The 20463-nt window shown below is 38.6% G+C and overlaps 1 protein-coding gene across 1 annotated transcript; it reads right to left on the reverse strand.

Annotated features, from left to right (window-relative positions):
- Nucleotides 1-8088: 8088 nt before the first annotated feature.
- Nucleotides 8089-19655, reverse strand: BCAS2 (BCAS2 pre-mRNA processing factor). Its single transcript, XM_068538145.1, has 7 exons — nt 19459-19655; nt 19257-19349; nt 16663-16733; nt 14770-14931; nt 10613-10663; nt 9829-9909; nt 8089-8398 (listed from the first exon to the last, which is right to left on the reverse strand). The coding sequence occupies exons 1-7, from the start codon at nt 19549-19551 to the stop codon at nt 8272-8274; spliced, it is 678 nt and encodes a 225-aa protein (XP_068394246.1). The 5' UTR covers nt 19552-19655; the 3' UTR covers nt 8089-8271.
- Between the last annotated feature and the right edge of the window lie 808 nt (nt 19656-20463).

Genomic DNA, 20463 nt, shown 5'->3' on the forward strand with positions numbered 1-20463 from the left:
TTGTGCATGGTGTGAGGGTGTGTTCTAACTTCATTGATTTACATGCAGCTGTCCAACTTTCCCAGCACCACTTGCTGAAGAGACTGTCTTTTCTCCATTTTATATTCTTGCCTCCGTTGTCTAAGATTAATTGACTGTAGGTGTGTGGGTTTATTTCTGGGCTCTCCATTCTGTTCCATTGATCCATATGCCTGTTTTTGTACCAACACCACACTGTTTTGATTACTGTAGCTTTGTAGTATTGTCTGAAGTCTGGGAGAGTTATGCCTCCTGCTTTTTGGGGTTTTTTTTCCCCCCTCAGGATTGCTCTGGCAATTCTGGGTCTTTTATGTTTCCATGTAAATTTTTGGATTATTTGTTCTAGTTCTGTGAAAAATGTCATGGGTAGTTTGATAGGGATCACATTAACTCTGTGAAGCTGAGCTTTTTACTGTCCTGAATTATGTAACCTTAAACTCCATACCCAAATTACTTGACCAAAAATTTTTAAGATCTAGAGAGAGAAAATTTTATATGAGGGTATTAACACCCCTCCTTCTCCTACTGTATTTCTTTTCACTTACTGAGATATATGGGACATTTGGAGTACCATCCATTTTATTTCTAGGTTCTGCAGAGTGAGATTATATATTCACATGAACAAAATTTGGTTGTAACAAAATGCTGATGCCCATTTTAAAGGCATTTTTATCTGTAGCAAACTGTATATAAATTAATATTACTAGCATACTTCTTTCTTTTCTCTTCAATTGGTTTGACATTCTCTTGAAATTAATTTTTTAAATGATGGTGCAAAATCAGCTTTGGGAAAACCAAAGTATAACTGAAGGTAACTCAAAACGTTGCAGTTGATGATAATGGTTTTTATTATACAGTAAAATCCCATTTTAATGAATATGCATTGCCATGTTGTATCCAAATCTCATTAAAATGGAAATTTCCTGCTACTGTGCACAGACTATTTAACCATTTAAGTAAAATAAGTACTAAGCATATTGTTCACATCATATCAGCACAGAATTCTCCTTTTTCCTCATTTGTATACCACCCTTTCTTCTAATGTAGCTTGACAGTAATTTATGCTATGAAGTTAGGTAAGTCATCACTGTCCAGGTGTAAGATTCTTGGTTGGTAAAATGTGGAAATTAAGAGCATGACTTGCACCAACAAGGACCTACTGTATAGCACAGGGAACTATATTCAACATTTTGTAATAACTTATATGGGAAAAGAATCTGAAAAAGAATATATATATCACTGTGCTGTACACCTGAAACTAACATGAGATTGCAAGTCAACTACACTTTAAAAAAACCCCACGGATTGAAGAAAAAAAAAAATGAAAAAAAAAAAAAAGGGCATGACTTGCAAGTTGCAGACGTCACTTCAGTTCCTATCTCACTGAACACAACCTAGTCACGTGGCATATGCACATGATTGGATGGGAAATTGGGAAATTAGTTTTTAGTTGAGCAGCCATGTGCCCAGCTAAAACTTCTATTATAGGAGGGGATAACATATACCAGAAGGACAAGTTGTAGTCTTGGCTACAGTAAGTCACTGAGAGAGTAAGCTGAGTTTACCCCTTTCCCTCTCAAAAGACATAAGAATCCAATCAAGTCAGATAGACATTATAGGGGTAATCTTGAATTTGTATAATATACTTAAAAGACAGTTATTTAAAACTTCAGATACTGACCTACTGTTAATAACAAATTTCTTATCTGTCATCTCTCAACAAATCACTACAGCAAGGTTATGAGCTGTTGACTTTTATGGCTATTTCCCAGCCCAAACTATATAATAGACCAGTAAAAACATCTCAGATTTTCCACTGCTGGGAGTTCCCTGGTGGCCTAGTGGTTAGGATTCAGCACTTTCACTGCAGAGGCCCGGGTTCAAGCCCTGGTGGGGGAACCATCCAGCATGCCGCTTGGTGCAGCCAAAAAAAAAAAAAAATTTCTCCACTACTAAAATTATATAATAAATATGTCTATTACATTTTTCTCGATAAAGAAAAACATCGGTACTTCCCTAGTGGTCCAGTGGTAAAGAATCCACCTTCCAATGCAGGGGACGCAGGTTCGATCCCTGACTGGGGAACTAAGATCCCACATGCGGTGGGTCAACTAAGCTGGTGGGTCAGCTAAGCCCCTGCGCCACAACTACTGAGCTCGCACACCTCAACAAGACAGCCCACAAACTACAGAGCCCACGGGCTCTGGAGCCCACGCGCTCCAGAGCCCGCAGGCCACAATGAGAGAAAACCCGCACACCACAACCAGAGAGAAGCCCGCGCACCACAACGAAAGATCCTGCATGCCTCAATGAAGATCCCACGTGCCACAACTAAGACCCAACACAGCCAAAAAAAAAAAAAAGAAAAGAAAAACATCATGGGGAGTAGGTGGGCGAAAACTTTATCATAGTGGGCAGCTAAGTCAAAGGGGTTATCTTTTAACCTAGGGAAGATTCAAAGTGTAACAGGTTATTTTTGTTTACCCAACTTCTTTCTCTCCTGATGGTGGAAGCACCATCCCCATCTTACTTTGAGGAATTATCACTCCAATCCAATCAACTGCCAACTATAGTACCCTACCACAAGACCACACGTATATGACCACAACCTGGCCAAATATACTACCCCAAATCCCTGGCCATACCTCTGAGTCCAAGGATTGAACATGGAATCCAGACGTGGTCAATCAGAACTCTTCTCTGGAATTATATATACTGATACACTTGCTTTCCTCTGAGATTGCTGAAGTGGGATGGTGTAAGTCTGTAGCTGCCTTGTACAGAGGAAGCCTATCTGTAGGAGGAGAGAATAAGGCCAGAAAAGGAGAGAGAAAAAAGAGATGAAAAACAATTAGGATGACATAGAATCCCTGCATTTAGCTGACCCTGCAGTCAGCTCCACCTCTGTCCTCACCAGTTAAATGAGCCAATAAAGACCCTTTTACTGCTTAAGATAGTTTTAGTTAGCTTTCTGTCACTTGCAGATAGAGTTCCAATATGCAGAAATACATTCTAAGGATGGAGGAAGCAAAGAGGATATAATGTAATAAATGTTAGTCCTTAGGGTAGAAAATAGGGTAAAATATATACATCCATTCATAAATGTTTACAAGGTGTCCCATTAGTTTATCTTATTCATTTTCGATTCTATGTATTGAAATTAAATGAAATTTGGGGTTTCTATCTGTGACCATGTGCTCTTCTGGCATTAAATTAAAATAGTACCTTCTAATACATAGAGTGGCTATCTTTGAGTGGTGGGTTTATGAATAATTTTCATTTTCTTCTTTTTTGCCTGCATTTTCTGAATTGCCTATGATAACCATTTTTTTTTTACCATTTTAATCAAACAGTTATTTTTATTATTTACTACTGTATTAGTTTCCTATTGCTGCTGTAGCAAATTACTGCAAACAGTAGCTTAAAGCAAAACAAATTTATTATTTTATCGTTCTGGAGGTTAGACGTCTAAAACTGATCTATAAGGCTGAGTTTCTCTGGGAGAAGAACATTCTAGGGGCAGTTTGTTTCTTTTTCTTTTCCAGTTTCAAGAAGCTATGTACATTCCTTAGCTCATAGTCCCTTTCCTTCATCTTCTAATCCAGCAGTTTAGCATCCTCTCTCCTCTCTGATCTCCTACTTCCCTACTATAAGGATGCTTGTGATTACACTGGGCCATCCAGATAATCCAGGATAATCTCCCCATTTCAAGAACCTTAACTTAATCACATCTGCAAAATTCCTTTTGCCAAGGAAAGTAACACACTTATAGGTGCCAGGGATTAGGACATCTCTGGGGGCCATTATTCAGCCTACCACAATTAGCTACATGTAAATAAACGTGAAAGGTAATTAACATAAAAACTGAGAAGCATAACCTAGCTATGTAAAGAGAAGGTATCTTAGTCCATTTGGGCTGCTATAACAGAAATACCATAGACTGTGTGGATTAAACAACAAACATTGATTTCTCACATTTCTGAAGGCAGGAAATCCAAGATTAAGGTATTAGCAGATTTGGTGTCTGGTGACAGCCTACTTCCTGGTTCATAGACAGCAATCGTCTCACTGTGTCCTCATACAGCAGAAGGTGGGAGGAAGCTCTTTGGGGTCGCTTTTATAAGGTTACTAATCCCATTCATGAGGGCTCCATCCTCCTGACCTAATCACCCCCCAAAGGCCCCATCCTCACATACCACCACACTGGAGATTAGGTTTCAACATATGAATTTGGCGGAAGGCACAAATATTTGGTCTAGAGCAGAAGGCAATATTTCCATGGGTTGGATGAAGACCCCTGGGAGAAAATAAGCTGAACAATCTCTGGGTCACGGCCTGGCTTTAGCTTCCCTAACAGCTACAAGAGCCTCTTCTGGGGAAGTTAGGCAACAAGGCTATAAGTGAATCCTGGGAGACGAAAGACTCATCAGTGTTGTTGGGCTTTCTGGCAAAGCTGGAATATAGGCTAGGGGCTGCACCTTTGGTAGGAATATGTTCAGGAGATGAACTCCTATGAATTTTCTACTTCTAAGCTCTCCAGAAGTAGGATATAGCAGAACACTTCCAGCAGGTCAAGGAGGGGAGAACAGGAACTTCATCAGGACAGAGAGCAAGCCAAGTGTAGGTCAGAAATGTGGGCCAGCTCACCTGGGCATCCTGCTCCTCAGGGTATAAGGATGGCGCCACTGTAGTGGGCACCCTTGTGATGAGAGCTCTCAAAATGTTAGTCTCTTGAGTCATACTATTCCAACCTGAACTGGCTGCCCTCTATTGAGTGTACAGATATAATCCTGGGATCCTCTTTCACCAATCTCTTTGGAAGAGTCCCTTTACCTTTTCCCTGTGTTGGGTCAGAAAAGCACATCCTCAAGTAGCTCCTTAAGATGCTCAGGAAGTAAATGTTTTCAAGATCTCACTTGACTGAAAATGTCTTTATTCTATCCCCACACTTAACTGTTAACTTGACTATACATAGTGTCCCAGGTTGGAAATTTTTCATAATTCTGAAGGCACTGCTCCATCGGCTTTTTTTTTCTAAATTTATTTTGGGCTGTGTTGGGTCTTCGTTGCTGCATGCAGGCTTTCTCTAGTTGCGGTGAGCAGGGGCTACTCTTTGTTGCTATGCACAGGCTTCTCATTGCAGTGGCTTCTCTTGTTGCAGAGCATGGGCTCTACGGTGCATGGGCTCAGTAGTTGTGGCGCACGGGCTTAGTTGCTCCGCGGCATGTGGGATCTTCTCGGACCAGGGCTCGAACCTGTGTCCCCTGCATTGACAGGCGGATTCTTAACCACTGTGCCACCAGGGAAGTCCCTCCATTGTCTTCTTTCTAGCTTCCAGAGTTGATGTTGAGGAGTCTGAAGATATTTTGATTGATTTTTTCTATGTAGCCGGTCTCTTTTCCCCAGATCTTGCAGAATGGGCTTTGCTGTTGTTATATCATTAATCATAAACTTAACTCTGCAATCCAGCTAGACTTGTGAAAAGGAAAACATGGAACCCAAAGAACTGCAGTAAGAACACAAAGGTTATAGGAGGTTGTGAGTAGATGGGGGTGGAGGGGTGCTCTCCTGAGCTACGGAAGAAATCGGCTGGTAGTTAAGATCAAACACGAGTCAAAATTTTTTTTTTTTTTGGCCACACCCTGCAGCTTGCAGGATCTTAGTTCCCCGACCAGGGACTGAACCTGTGCCCTTGCAGTGAAAGGATGGAGTCCTAACCACTGGACTACCAGGGAATCCCCTCAAACTTTTTAGTTGTCCACAGTCAGCAATAGTGAGCTTCCTGCCAGTATTGTTATTATTCATGGACCCCAAACACTCCATGGCTTCCACAACATTCATATCCTCTTTTCACCTCGCCAAAGACCACATGTTTTCCATCCAACCATTCAGTCTTGGCAGTGCAGATGAAAACTGGAAACGATGGGCTTCTTATTCAAAAAGGATGCAGTTCAGCTGAGGTTGAATCTGGCGAGAAGGGAGAGAAGGGACAGAGGAGGATTGGAACTTGATTTGACAGAACAGTCATGTCTACCCGGGGAGGGATCTTTCTTGCATACATCAGGTTCAACCTGATGTAAATTACACTCTATTAAAATTGCATACACGCATATAAAGCGTTACACAGGATGTGACGCAGTTCACAGAACCCTTGAAGCCATTCATAGATCTTTAGCCAGTTAAAAATACTTAGTATATAACCTTTCAGGTATTTGCCCATATGAGAGAAAGTCACTTCCTTTTGTATATAAATTCCTAAATAAATTTAGAAAAGTTAGAAAAATGGGGAGGGTGGGAGAAGGATGTTGTTTCCAGAAAGCTAGAACATAGAAAAATCCTAAATCACACTAGTATTTTTCCCCTTGAGTGTGACTAACTTTGCAAAGTGTATTATCACCTCATCTTAAAATTTAAAAAAATCTGTTAAGAGGAAATTAAAATGTAATTCCTTTTCCCCCCATCTCGTCATAAAGAAATATGTAGCAAGCATTATCCTCAACAGTTTTAACATGCTACTAAACTTTCCCCAGGGTTTAGGTTTAGACCATTGTGATGCACTTTGTTTTGTTTGGCCGTGCTGCGTGCTGCGTGCTGCACAGCTTACGGGATCTTAGTTCCCCGACCAGGGGTCGAACCTGGGCCCCCTGCAGTGGAAGTGCGGAGCCCCTCGCTGTGATGCGTTTTGGATACTGATTCTAAATCTTTAAAGATTTTTAAACTTCATCACTATACCTTTTTTGACGTTTCATAAGTACTTCATACGTTTCTCTAATTTATTGTCCTCCGTAATTAAGCAGTCAACAGCTCAAGACCAATGAGCTTCCTACTGAGGCTAAAGATTTGCCAGTTCCAGCATACCTCATATATCCATTTCCCAGTCATTTTTATTTTAAAAAGAGCAACATATGAAAATATTCAATAAATTATATAAATACTGCTATACAAAAGATGAGTAAAACTGAACTGCTGGATGGTATGAGCTCTACCTTATAATAATATGAAATATTTGATAGCTCACATATGAAACTCCATACTTACTGTATAGAGAAGGTATGAGTGCAATACACAAAAATTTTAAGATGATTTTTAAAAATCCGTAAATGAGGTTACATTATACAAATTATTCTGTAACCTGTTTTTCCTATACATGTACCTTCAGAACCACTGACCCATATTGTCAGTTATACCTCAAAAAAAAAAAAAAGGCACTGACCATTACCAACATAATAGGTTTAAAAAGTTCTAGGTTTAATTTGTATTCTTAATGTTTAACATCTTTTAATTTTCTTCTGGTGAGAGTTCACCTCTCAGTGATTTGTGAAAGGTCTCTGTGCAGTTAAGACTATGACCTTATTTGATATATTGCAAATATTTTTTTCTGAATTGGGCAGGAATCTTTTATACTTTTTAATTCTTTACAAGTAGAAGGGTAAGAGCACAACCATGGTGCTAGACTACTGGGTTCAAAACTTAGATGATGCTTTCTAGCTAATAAAACTTCGGCAAATTAATCAGCACCTGTTAGTTTGTGTATGTGAACAACAGCATGTAATTCCATAGGTTTTTGTGAGGATCCAATTATTTTTCTATTCATGTTAGTTCATCTACCTGAAGTGCTTGGAACAGTGCTCAGCACATACTAAGCTTTATGTGTTACTTATGATGATGATCATCATCATAGATAACATATATGGAGTCATTGTATTTCTTTAGTCTTGTTTGGTAATTAAGAACTTGTTTAGAACTACCTTTTTTAAATTTTGGCCGCACTGCACGGCGTGCAAACTTCCCCGACCAGGGATCGATCCCGTGTTCCCTGCATTGGAAGCACGGAGTCTTAACCACTGGAGCACCAAGTAAGTCCAACTACCTCTTTATTTGAAATACTTATAAATCAAAAGTTTCCAACTTCTTGTACATGTGGAAAACTTTCAATAAAGATCTCTTGGGTACAAAATATGGTCCTGGTGACTCAAAATTAATTCTACGAACATAACATTATTATAAAGTCATACTTATTTTGAAAGTCTAAAGTTCTTTTAATGGCAAAAACACAAAACAAGCCACCACTATGTTGAAATTTTTTATTTTGCTGAAATGTACAAACAGAATATAACAGTCCACATTCTATGCTTTCTAAACATTTAACCACTGATGATTTCTGTAAGATGCTGTTGTTCTTCACAGTTCAGATGTTTGATCTTCTGTGAAAGCCCAACATGCTTTCCTTTCTACCCACCAGATTAGTCTTTTTCAGAAGTCTTGCCGCATGTTTTCTTTGTTTGCCTCTCCATGTTGCTGCTTCATTTGAAAGAGTTCATTTTCTAATTGTACAATAGTCCTTTCAATCTCATAATTCTTACTGACCAGGGATACCCAACTAGAAAAGAAAAAAGGGGGGGGAAATTACTTAATGTGAACTTTCCCTTATAAGATTTTTATAGTATATATATTTTCAGCCAGGGTCATAACACTAACCTTCACTTTTAGCTTTACATTTTCAAAAACTGAGGTGTAATTATGTGGGAAAGCGAGTAAAGGGTGTATAGGACCTCTCTGTATTACTTCTTTTTTTTTTTTTTTTTGTATTACTTCTTAAAATTGCATGTGAACCTACAATTATCTCAAAAGAAAAAGTTTAATTTAAAAAAGAACAAGTTAGAAAGAGTTGAAGAGATATGAAAGAGTGATTGAAGTTGGTATTTAATTGGATTAACAGAAAAGGAGAGAAAATAAGGCAGAGGCAATAAAGAAAAATGATGAAGAATTTCTACAACTGCTAAGATAAAATTCCATAGATTCGGGGCTTCCCTGGTGGCGCAGTGGCTGAGAATCTGCCTGCCAATGCAGGGCACACGGGTTCGAGCCCTGGTCTGGGAAGATCCCACATGCCACGGAGCAACTAGGCCCGTGAGCCACAATTACTGAGCCTGCGCGTCTGGAGCCTGTGCTCCGCAACAAGAGAGGCCGCGATAGTGAGAGGCCCGTGCACCGCGATGAAGAATGGCCCCCACTTGCCACAACTGGAGAAAGCCCTTGCACAGAAATGAAGACCCAACACAGCCATAAATAAATAAATAAATAAATAAAATTAAACTTAAAAAAAAAAAAAAAAATTCCATAGATTCAAGGAATCTTCCCCTTCCCCCAGAAAAAAGTCTTAGGACAAATGAAAAGAAACACACATGTACACGTAGAAGATTATATTAGTTTGAACAACAGTGTGGAAAGATGCATAATAGACTGATAACATGGGGTACTTAGAGGATGAGGGGAAGGTGGAACAAGGACAGTGATGTGGGTGATGGAGGTTAGGGAAAGAGCAAATCAAAAAAGAAAAGAAATGATAAAAAAATCATGACTATATTCAGAGATTTGTACAAACTTATTTGAATACATGAAGAACATTAAAAAAACAAAATATATAAACAAAGGGAAAAACCCCGAGACACATACAAATTATCAAGAAAGTATGGAATCTCCCTCCTGCAAGAGTTAAAAAATAGACTTTTTTCCTTTTAAAAGGAGAATATAGGTAAAATCCTATTCAGAGCAGAAGTACTGGACAGAAAACAGGGTGCTCTAAGATCAGAATAAATTAGCAGTGGTTCAGTTTTTGTTTGTAACTCTCATTTCCTTCCGAGCCCATACTTCAGAAAGAGGAAGAGGCAGTGAAGAGCGGGATTCAGAAAATAGCATTTCTTTGACACCTGTGGCACCCTATTTGAATACTGTTTGAATTATATTGTTGAATCCTGATCTTAAAATGTGCTAAGCAATTTAAAAGGTGATGGGATTGTAGATACTCACGTTGACTCCATTTCTCTTAATTTAGATCCAGCTGTGAGTTGCATGTTCTTTCGCTGCCAGTTTAAGTCTTGAATATGTTTCCTGTAAAAACATTTATACAAGCCACCTACATTCTAAAATAAGACTAAAATCAGCAGAAAAATCTATAACTAATATAATACATCTTTAGTCCTTTGAGAAGTACAGATATATATGTGTATATATATACACATATATAGTCATAGACTAATTCCAGGAAATAACTTTTTTTTTAACTTTCTTCTCATTATTTTTCAATTACAAATTTCATAAAACATGCTCATGGTGAAGAATTAAATACACACACACAAGCATGCACACAAACAGATTAAAAATCCAAAGTCCCTCCTCCCATGTGCTTCTCCTTCTCCCTGATAACTTTTGTTCAGTTTTTGGTGAGTGTCTTTCCAGATTCTTTCCTGTATACATATGTGCATGTATAGATTAGGGTGTTTTGTTTGTTTGTTTTTGTTTTTAACATAAATCAGATTATACATGTTATTCTACAACTTTTTCCCCTTCTAAAAGTACCTTTTCAATGTCTGCAGACTTGCAAACTGCAAATGACCCGGTAGAGATATTTTCAGACCTCAGGTCTATTTCTCCTCCACTCAGGTAGGGCAAACCCAACACCAGACACTTGACAGAGTGGATCATCAATTATTTACTCTCATATGACTATAGTCCAATGGTTCCTTTTACTTCTCATTCTATTTATTAAGATTCACCTCAACTTTATTCTGAAATAAGAAGAAAAACAATTTACCTTAACTTCTGGAGCTCTTTCTGTGCATGTTCAATCATATGAACTAGATTTCTAAAAAAGAAAAAGAAAATCAGATTAATGTACGTTAAAATCACATAGTACCAACTAAAAGTGTACTATCTAGTTGATACAAGGTCAAGTTTTTCTGCTAAAAATAGTTAATATTAATTGAGCTTTCTGTGCCAAAACCATGTTAGATACTCTATAAAACTAATTTAATTCTCATAAGAATTCTTTGAGGTAGGTATGATTATCCCTATTTCACATGTTAGGACACTATACTCAGAAAGATTAAGTAACTTGGTCAAGGTAACATGGTTAAGTGTCAGAGGTGAATTCTACTTCAGGTCTTTTAAACTCTTGAGCCCAAGCCATTTACCGATATTCTGATTTTGTGTACTTATATCACTTCGTAAACTGTTATTGTCTTTTCATAGACAAGATGGGAAGTATCTGATGAGTGCACTCATTTACACTCCCTTTTATCTCTTTATTTCTTTACCTACATTTATCTTGTCACTCTCCCCTCCTGTCTACTGCTAGCTAGAGAGAAGAAAAAAACTGTTGTGGAAGGCTATAGATTCAGATTCCAGTCCAAGTCAGCTCTAATGAGCAGAGGGGAGAAGTTGAGCCATACAGAGTTCCATGTGATTATTATCATTAGAGAAGTGATTCAAGGGTAAAGTTCAAAATCTATCTTTTCCTAAATAACAGCTTTACTGAGATATAATTGACATACCATATCAATTTCCTCTTAAGGCAGTAGAGTCCATTTCAACCACATTGGCCCTACTATGCTCTTGCTCTAGATCCAGTATTGTTTCCCAGCTTTTGTGACTCAAATTTCCTGCTGCCCTTCTGAGTTATTCTATCTCCACTGACTGATTTCCTATAACTAACTCCAATTCTCTAGAGATTTGGTCTTCAAAAAGTGGTGCCTCTCCAGCTTTCCTTTAGCTCATCCCAACTTCCCTAACTTTGACACTCATTCCATGCTGAGGACAATAAAGCTTAGTACTCTATTCCTGACCTCCGACCATTAACAGGGAGCTTTCTTTTGAATCACCTCTTCCTGAAAGCCCAGCTTGTGGTCTTCTCCCTTCTTCCAGCCTCCCTCTTAAGTACACAGGTCTCTCCTCACGTACTCTGAATGCTGAAACTGATCACACTGCATCATGGGAGTCAGAAGACTCCCAGCTCTGCCCTAGATAGCTATGTTTCCTTTGATGAGTCACCTGACATCACTAGGGCTAAATCTGCTTATTTGTAAAGTTAGGGGCTGACCTTGAAGGTTTCCCTTCAGTTTCAAGTACAGAATTCTCTCCTTATTAATGAAATACTATTTTTTTAAAGCAGTTCTGCACCAAGACCTACTTAGAGCTAAAAGCTTTCTGCCTAGCATATTTGACACCCTCAAATCCTATCATGAAGAAAGAAAATATAGTACAGCTCCTCTGGAGAAGCATCCATTGGGTTTGGAGGAGACAAAATATGTGCAGGAGAATGACCAACACTATAAAGTGTTATGTAATTAAATGTAAAACAAGTGATGTGCATAATAATTTGTACAGTTTCTCAGAAGAGAGAGTACCAGAGGCAGAATTTTAATCAGGGAAGAAAAGGAAGCAGATTAAAGTTGGGCCTTAAATAAGTTGAATTTGGGTAGAATAGTTAAGGGTATTCCAGGAGGAGATAAGGCCTGAGTAAAGGCTCCGAGGCAGAGTTTATGATAATCACCAAGGAGAGGACTAGTTTGGCTGGAGTGAAAGTCTACAACTGAGGTATAGCCTTTTGCTTTGAATATCATGTTAAATAGCCTGGACCTTAACTTGTAGGTAAGGGAAAATTATTAAAGGTTTCTAGGCAAGACGAAAGCAATGCTCTCTTCAATTTAATGCCTCCTCCCCACCCCCCATCCCCTCACCTATGTTCTCCTCCATTCCTGGAATGTTCTTGCTCTCCTTTAAACATCCAAATCTCACCCTTTTCTGGAACCCCTGTACACTGTTGGTGGGAATGTAAATTGGTGCAGCTACTATGGAAAATAGTATGGAGGGTCCTAAAAAAAAAAACTAAAAATAGAACTACCACATGATACAGCAATTCCACTCCTGGGTATATATCTGGAAAAAATGAAAACTCTAATTCGAAAAGATACACGCACCCCAATGGTCACAGCAGCACTATTTACAATAGCCAAAACATGGAAGCAACCCAAATGTCCATCAACAGATGACTGTATTAAGATATGGTGCATATATACACATATACAATGGACTATTAGTCATAAAAAAGAAATATTGCCATATGCAGCAGTGTGGATGGCCCTAGAGAATATTATGCTTAGTGACATAAACAAATTGGACAGAGACAAATATTGTACGATGTCACTTATATGCGGAATCTAAAAAATAATACAAATGAAAATTCATGCAAAACAGAAAGACTCACAGATATAGAAAACAAACTTGTGGTTAGCAAAGGTGAGAGAGAAGGGGAGGAGGGACAAATTAGGGGTATGGGATTAACAGATACAAATTACTATATATAAAATAGGTAAGCAACAAGGATATACTGTATAGCACAGGGAATTATACCTGTTACCTTGTAATAACCTACAGTATAATCTGCAAAAATACTATATCACTATGCTGTATACCTCACACTAACATACAAATCAACTATACTTCAATAACCCCCACCCCCACCCCCTAATCGCACCCTTTTATAATAGTCCTAATCCTTAATGTCCCTTTCTGTGGATCTCTGTAGCTTATGGACCACAACACACAATGCAGCACTTGCCCCCATACTGCCAAAAATGAACTACTAGTTATCTGGCCTAGAATATCTTGCCTCCTCAACTAGATAAAGCTTCCTGAGGACAAAGATCACATTTTTCCACTTTGTGAAATACACATTTTTGGGATTGATTTGCTCTCTTAAATTTCTTAATCACCCCAACCCCATTTTCCCTTTATTCTCCTTGCAACATATTCACAATAGAAACTGAATTGTTTGTTCTGTAGTTTCTTAAATTCTGGATTTTGCCCAAAGATCCTTATGTGGCCAATAGAAATTTAAACATGATTCTGAAAACTTGAGAAAAGGTATTTATCATTTCGTGATTTTTGCTTTACTGTTTCAGGAATCATACTCTAACAAACAGTTTTATGCTGTGAAGTTCAATGGTCTTTTCTCCTTAAACTGTTAATAGAAACTCGGGACTTTAGGGCTCAAAGGAGCCATGGAGATCATCTAACCACTGAGTTTTACAAGTTGGAAACTGAACCCTAAATAGATAACAAAACCTAAAGCTAAAGCTAGTTATATGGAACAGAAACAGGAGCTAGTGGCACTTTTGTCTCTGGTGTTAATTCTCTACTTACAGTCAATTCTCATTACTTGCAGATTCTGTATATGTGAATTTGCCTACTCACTCAAATTTATGTGTAACCCCAAAATCAATACCTGCAATGTTTTGTGATCATTCATGGACATGCTCAGAGCAGCAAAAAATTTTAGTTGCTGGACACGCACATTTCCAGCTGCATTGGAACAAGGAGATACTCCACCTTCTTGTTTCAGGTCTCATGCAGGGATGACCAAAGGATAGAGTCTGATTTCCAACTCTGGCAAGTTACTTAACACTTCTGAACTTTATCTTCTCTTTTATAAAATAAAGAAAATACAGAATCTGCCAGGATGAGCTGTTTTAAAGGATTTAAGATTAGAATCTATCTGAGATGTGTATATATACATATGTACATACTTCTCCCAGGAGAAATGGTTCAGTATTTGTTAATTCAGTATTCAAGGCCACTTTATAAAGCACAACATGCAATAATGAGAGTTAACTGTATAAGCAACCCCCCACATTAAGGATTACATTCTACCAAGCTGTGATTTGTAAATCAGACCTCAGAACTCATTATTGCAATATTACACAACAAATGTGTTAGGTTTACATCCCCTTAAACTTTGAGATGGGTCTCAAAGCCTTTCATATGGGTTGTAGTTCTGGGACATGACCCCAAGTGAAAGTCCAGCTATACTATTTTTATCCCACTTCTCCTACTCTACTTCCCACATTAAAAAAACAAGACTAAAGGTGGCATGGGTTTAAAAAAAAAAAAGAAACATAAAAGGCTTCTTACTCATTATACACTTTCCAGGCATTGCATCCATGCTGTGACATTAGTTCCAGATTCTCAATTCGAACCGCTTGATGCTCTAACTGGGCCATAGAATTGTTTACGCATTCTTGCCACGCAGTAATGTCATTTTTCTGACCCGAGGAAGGGGCTGGAAGTTCATATCTGAAATTAAACAACAATGAAATAAAATCACATATTCCTCCAAACCTTTCTTTCTCCTCCCAACAGAATGCCTCATGGGTCTATGCACACTGTAAAAACTACAGAAGACTGAAGATAAAATGCAGACCTTGCAATAATAAGAAATCTATTTATCCTAAGAAACAATCAATGTACAAATAAGATCTAGCGTCATTATACACAGTAACAAAAAATTGTTCACTTCAATGAACAATTCAATAAGCTACACTGTGCATTCATGTAACGTACTGTTATATTAGCTATTAAATGTTATTAAAGAATAATTAAAAACATTAAGATGTTTGTAATACACTAAGGGAAAAAAGTAGGATAGAAAAAAATATGCACCTACATCCATCCACCCTCCCACCCACGTACCTACACCCCTCTAGAGAAAAAATGGCAAAGGGATACAATAATTTTTACATTTTGAACTCAGTCTTTTCTCTGTCTTCATAATACCCAGTCCTTCAACACTGCCAACATAGCCAGCAACATACACTCTTCATAAATCTCAGCTCATTACTGAGTCACTACAAACTAATTTCTAATTTCCATTTTGTTATTTTTACCAGGTATTGTAAAAACTCCAAATCATTCCTATGAAAAATTGAGGGATATGCAACTGGGATTAAGAAGTGATAAACCATTTTGTTTAAAAACAAAAAAAACACAAAAAACAAGCTTTACACATGCATCATGAATGTAGCATTTTGGGAACTTCTGATCATAACCCACAGTAAGAAATATTTTACACTGTGATCCAGTACACAAATACACACAGCTGAACAGAAGTTTCACAAAACAAAACTTACCTTTACATGCAATGCATTCTGATATTTTCTATCCTACTTCCTTAAAAAAGTGCTGTGGTGTCTTACTAAACTTACTTCACAATCTACTGCTTAAAGGATCATGACCTACTTATGGGTTCAAAATATACTGTTATGAAGGAGTTACTATCATGAAAATCTTTAGAGCAGAAGCACCTGGAAACAAGAGAACTGAGGAGTCCTAGGAGTTTGCCTTTATCATTCAAGCCAGATGGAAATGCAGCACAAGAAAAGGAAAAATCTGGTCCTTCGGTTCTATAGACTCAAATCCCTCTTTTAATCTGTACATATGCTGAGAGGATAACCCTACTGTTCATGTGGCCCTCTCTGCTCTGCCAGATTAGTTACTGGTTCTCATCATTTCATAGTTTTCTTAGAGCTGAAGGGGACCTCAGATGTTAAGCAACCCAATTCTCCAATTTAGTGAAAGTAACAAAAGGGTGTTTTGGTTTTTTTCCTGAAACAGTTTTGTAGTAAAGTGGCATGGGAAGGGAGACAGTAGAACCAAAGTCAAACTATGCAGGTACCCTGAGTTTACTAATGTTGCCTGTGTAAGAGTGAAGCACTACATGTCTAATCAGGAATCTTTCCTCGGGAGTTCTTAAACATGAACTTAGTTACAATTTACCATTCCCCTGTTATTGGATTTTAAAATATTTTGCATTTTTAAACAATGGCGCAAAGAATATTTTTGAACATTAATACAAGATTACATGAACCACTATTATACCTATTACATGAAAAAACTAAATACATAAAAACAGACAAGAATTTTTTCTTTTCCACGTTTATTTTAACATGGCTACAGCAGTTTTACTAATAAATTATAATTAAAGTAAACAATGATTTGAGGCCAGCTGAACCCAGAAGTAGGACTTACCGTTTCATACTGAGCAATTCAATTGGTTGTCGAGCAGCCAATCTTTCAAATTCATTTCTCATTATGTCGGTCTGATGTGTAAATTGAAGAAAGAATTATTTCCAAAATCATATCAACAAACTGTATTACTATCCATTATTAACGGATCATTTCCCCACCCCCCAGGTCTTCTCTGCAGTCAGGGCTCTCTAGAATCTGGAGAAGTGCACAGACACACACACGCTTCATATGTAAAGGGGCCCTCAGAGAAAAGGATTAATCCTAAATCAGTGGTTCTCAGTCCAGCACACATTTAGAATCAAATGGGAGTTTCGAAAACAATTCCAATACAATTCACATTATCACTTCTCTCCCCCACTACAGGACATGATTATAACTTTTGTTTTTAACTCACCAGTTGATTGTAAAGTCAAGCCAGTGTTGAGAACTATGGATCTAAGTATTCACTGGGGGCATGGGAAGAGAGAAGAGGACTTGGGACATAAAATAATTTGCTTTAGCGCTATGAGCCTAAACCTATACTTTCTTTTTGATCCTGGCTGCTCTTTTCACTTTACTCTTTGCAAAGGAGTAACAGGGGAAGGGACAAAAGGACCTGGTTCTGTTGTTTGCTCTAACAATTTTACTATTTAAAAAAAAATGTGGTATAGCTCTACCTCTTTAAGTCCAGTGTTTTGGTCAACGTCCTATTCCATTTAGAGTAAAGAGTAGGCAAAAAAGGCCTTCCAGAGGTCACATTCCTTGCTTAAAAATAGTGCATTAAGCATGTCTTCATTGGAGAAGGCCTTTTTTTGGACTATTGCTGAGTTTCACACAACTCTAAGAAAATGTGGTTACTTAGTTTCCTGCAGAAATTAAGGCATTCTAGCTAGAAGGCTATGCACAGTGACAGAGTAAAAACTAACAATTAGGTAAGACAGAAACTACAAAAATATAGTACAAGCAATCTTCAGCCACGTAACATCACATGGCTAGTAAGTGACAGATCTGGAATTTTAACTCAACTCTCTTCAAAGAATGAACCAATGCTCACAGGGCTAAGTCATAAAAAGAACTCCAGGCATGAATGGCACACATTAAGCATTCATTAAACTGCCTTAGGCGCTCTTCATACATTCAGTGATAAATATCTGGGTTCCTATTGTGTGCCAAACACTGTTTTAAGTGATGAAAATACAGTGCTGAAGAAGACAAAAAAGATCCCTGCTCATAGAGCATTCTCATTCTCAGCTTAGACAGGCCTTCCTCAGCCATCCTATCTAAAGCAGTCACCCAGTCACTCTATATCACATCATTACTTTAATTCTCTGTATAGCTTTATCAATAATCTGATATTTTCTGATTTATCTGTCTCCACACTCTAGAATTTAAACTCCTGTTCCCCAATAACTAGAATAGAATCGATTTTCAGAAATAGTTGTTAAATGAATTAATGAAAGAGCAGTTCAAAGGCAGTTTGAGGAGTGCTTAAAGTCTTGGGTAAATTAGCCTAAGCTGCAGTTTCCCCATCTAAAAAATTGGGATAATAAACATACAGTTATATAGTTCACAGAGCTGTTTTTAGGACTGAGACAGTGAACCCAGTACACTATTAGCTTCTACTATTAAAAAGCGTTAACTAATCAGTATACTAATTATAAAGATAGGAAACATAGGTTGTATCTAAAAGAGGTAAAAAGAAAACTGGCTCAAGTATTTAAAAGTTTGTGACTGAATGCAATTATCTAAAACTTTCAGAAGTCAAGCTAATAAGTACCCATTACTGTCCTTAGTTCTTAATGTGATAACATCTATATTTGGGAAACATCATTTACAAAAAGCATGGGAAAACAGCATGCCATAGGAACATCTCTCTCCTACTTAAAACTTAACCAATATTTTTTTTCATGTTACTTCAATAAGAAATCCTGCGTTTTAATAACAGAATTCTTTCATAAATAAACGGCTAACTGTACTGGGGGCAAAAACGGAACATGCATGTACTAAAATGCCTAACAGAAATCCATTAACTTAGAAATGATATTTTATATTTCATTCAGCTAATTAGACCCTAAATAGTATTTTGGGTGCACTTCTAGGCTAAATATCTAAATGGTTTGATATGGTTCACTCAGATATGATTTATCTCTACAGTCATTCACGTCCACCCAGTAAATATTTAAGACTTGATACCAAGGCCGCCCTCCAGTGGTTCTCAGAGGCTTAGGTAATTAGGCTTTTGTAAATATATTAAAAAACCCTAGATCACTTGTTTTACAGTAGACCTTAATTAGAGAGAAGAGGATCCCTTTGTGAATTTACGCAATAAACCTATCTCGGAAAAACGTAACACTAATTTTTGCATTGTTAGGTCAGTTCGCGGAGCCCCAGAAAGTCCTTCCGTGGATCTCAGAATAAGAACCCCGGGGAAGGCTTATAGGTGTAGCTATTTTCAACTGACTGACAATACCTATACAACAGGGTAAGTAGTAGCTAAGCAAGTAACAGTTAAAGCTGGAATTTTAAATTCACTTCTACGTGGCGAAGGCTCTCGATCCAAAATAAGGATTCACAGGATCCCGGTTCATACGCTCGGCTCAAAACATCACACTTACTTCAAAAGCGGAATAATCCGGGGCTGTCAGGTAGCTCAGGTAGTTCTTGGTAGGTCGGTATCTGCGTGTTTCCTCCTCCACCAATGCCGCAGCCTAAGAACGAGAATAGGGGCCAGGGTAGGGGCAGCAAATTGTTAAGCGATTCTTCCAGCACTAAAGGCCAGCGAGCGCTGAGTCAGTTACACAGACACCCCGAACTTACCGCTTCCCGCACACCAGGCGCTTCATAACCTTGGTCAAAATACGGCAGCGCATCCACCACAACCTCTCCGGCCACCAAACCCGTACCCGCCATTCCTAGGTTCGCCGGAGCTTTCCGAGTCTGCGCCGGCTCAGGTTCTCTTAAATACTCCTGCGCCCGACGCTAACGTAATGACGTCGGCTGCGCATCAGCTTTGGCGCCTAAGTTAATTCTGAGGGCGCGCTGGCTAGAAATTGCCCGGCCATTTTGTTTTGGTCGGACTTGATGTCCCGTCGTGGTTTCCCCGAGTCAGCGGTACATCTCAACTTCCGGTCCCCGTGTGCTCTACCGTTTTGCCTCCGACTGGCAGCAAAGTGGACAGGAGTTGGGACTTTTGGTTTCCTTCAGGACGCTGATATCTGGGTGGGGAATCCTTTAAAACTTTTGGAGGGAACTGGCTGCAGGATTTGGCGGGGAGAAAGTTACTGGTTTCCCACCTCGGCTTTACTCTCCTAACCTTCCACCTTCTTCCGTTAAACTTCTCTCCCTTTGCACTTCCTTGCTGTACCCCCACCATTCTTCGTTCTCGGCGCCCCGAGGATCTCTGCACTAAGTGCAGTTCTTTCACAGATTCTGGAAGTGGGCGCTAGTCTCCAGTTAAAATTGCGAACCTTTAGACTGCGTAACAAAATGAACCTGATCTCGCCCCCAGGGCGAAATAACTGCCCGCTAATCCCATCTTTTAAAAAGACTGTGATTTCGCCTTCAGGGCGTGTATAAAATCCAATCATTTTGCCTTTAGAACTTACAGTAATAGAATAGTTTCTCATTGCCTCCGACCACTCCTGCTACTGCTGGTGCCCAGTCTCTGGTCCCTGGCTTCCAGTTCCCTTTGACTAAGCAGGGAAAAACCAAATAAGGTAGTCGGACTATATACCGTGCCCGGTGTGCAAATCTAGACCCCGACTTTGCCAAGAGCCTGGAAATGTTGGCCACGGTAATTAAGCTTGGTTAGTCTAGGATCGA

The sequence above is a fragment of the Eschrichtius robustus genome, chromosome 3 (genome assembly GCF_028021215.1).
Source record: "Eschrichtius robustus isolate mEscRob2 chromosome 3, mEscRob2.pri, whole genome shotgun sequence".
NCBI lineage: Eukaryota > Metazoa > Chordata > Mammalia > Artiodactyla > Eschrichtiidae > Eschrichtius > Eschrichtius robustus.

Bases quoted from the DNA above. Each gene is read 5' to 3' on its own strand.
- BCAS2 (XM_068538145.1), bottom strand. From the start codon at position 19,551: ATGGCGGGTACGGGTTTGGTGGCCGGAGAGGTTGTGGTGGATGCGCTG. The intron at 14,932-16,662 runs GTAAGTCCTACT...GTTTAATTTCAG, and splicing joins GAATTGCTCAGTATGAAACG to ATATGAACTTCCAGCCCCTT. The intron at 8,399-9,828 runs GTGAGTATCTAC...TTTCTTTTCTAG, and splicing joins TTAAGAGAAATGGAGTCAAC to TTGGGTATCCCTGGTCAGTA.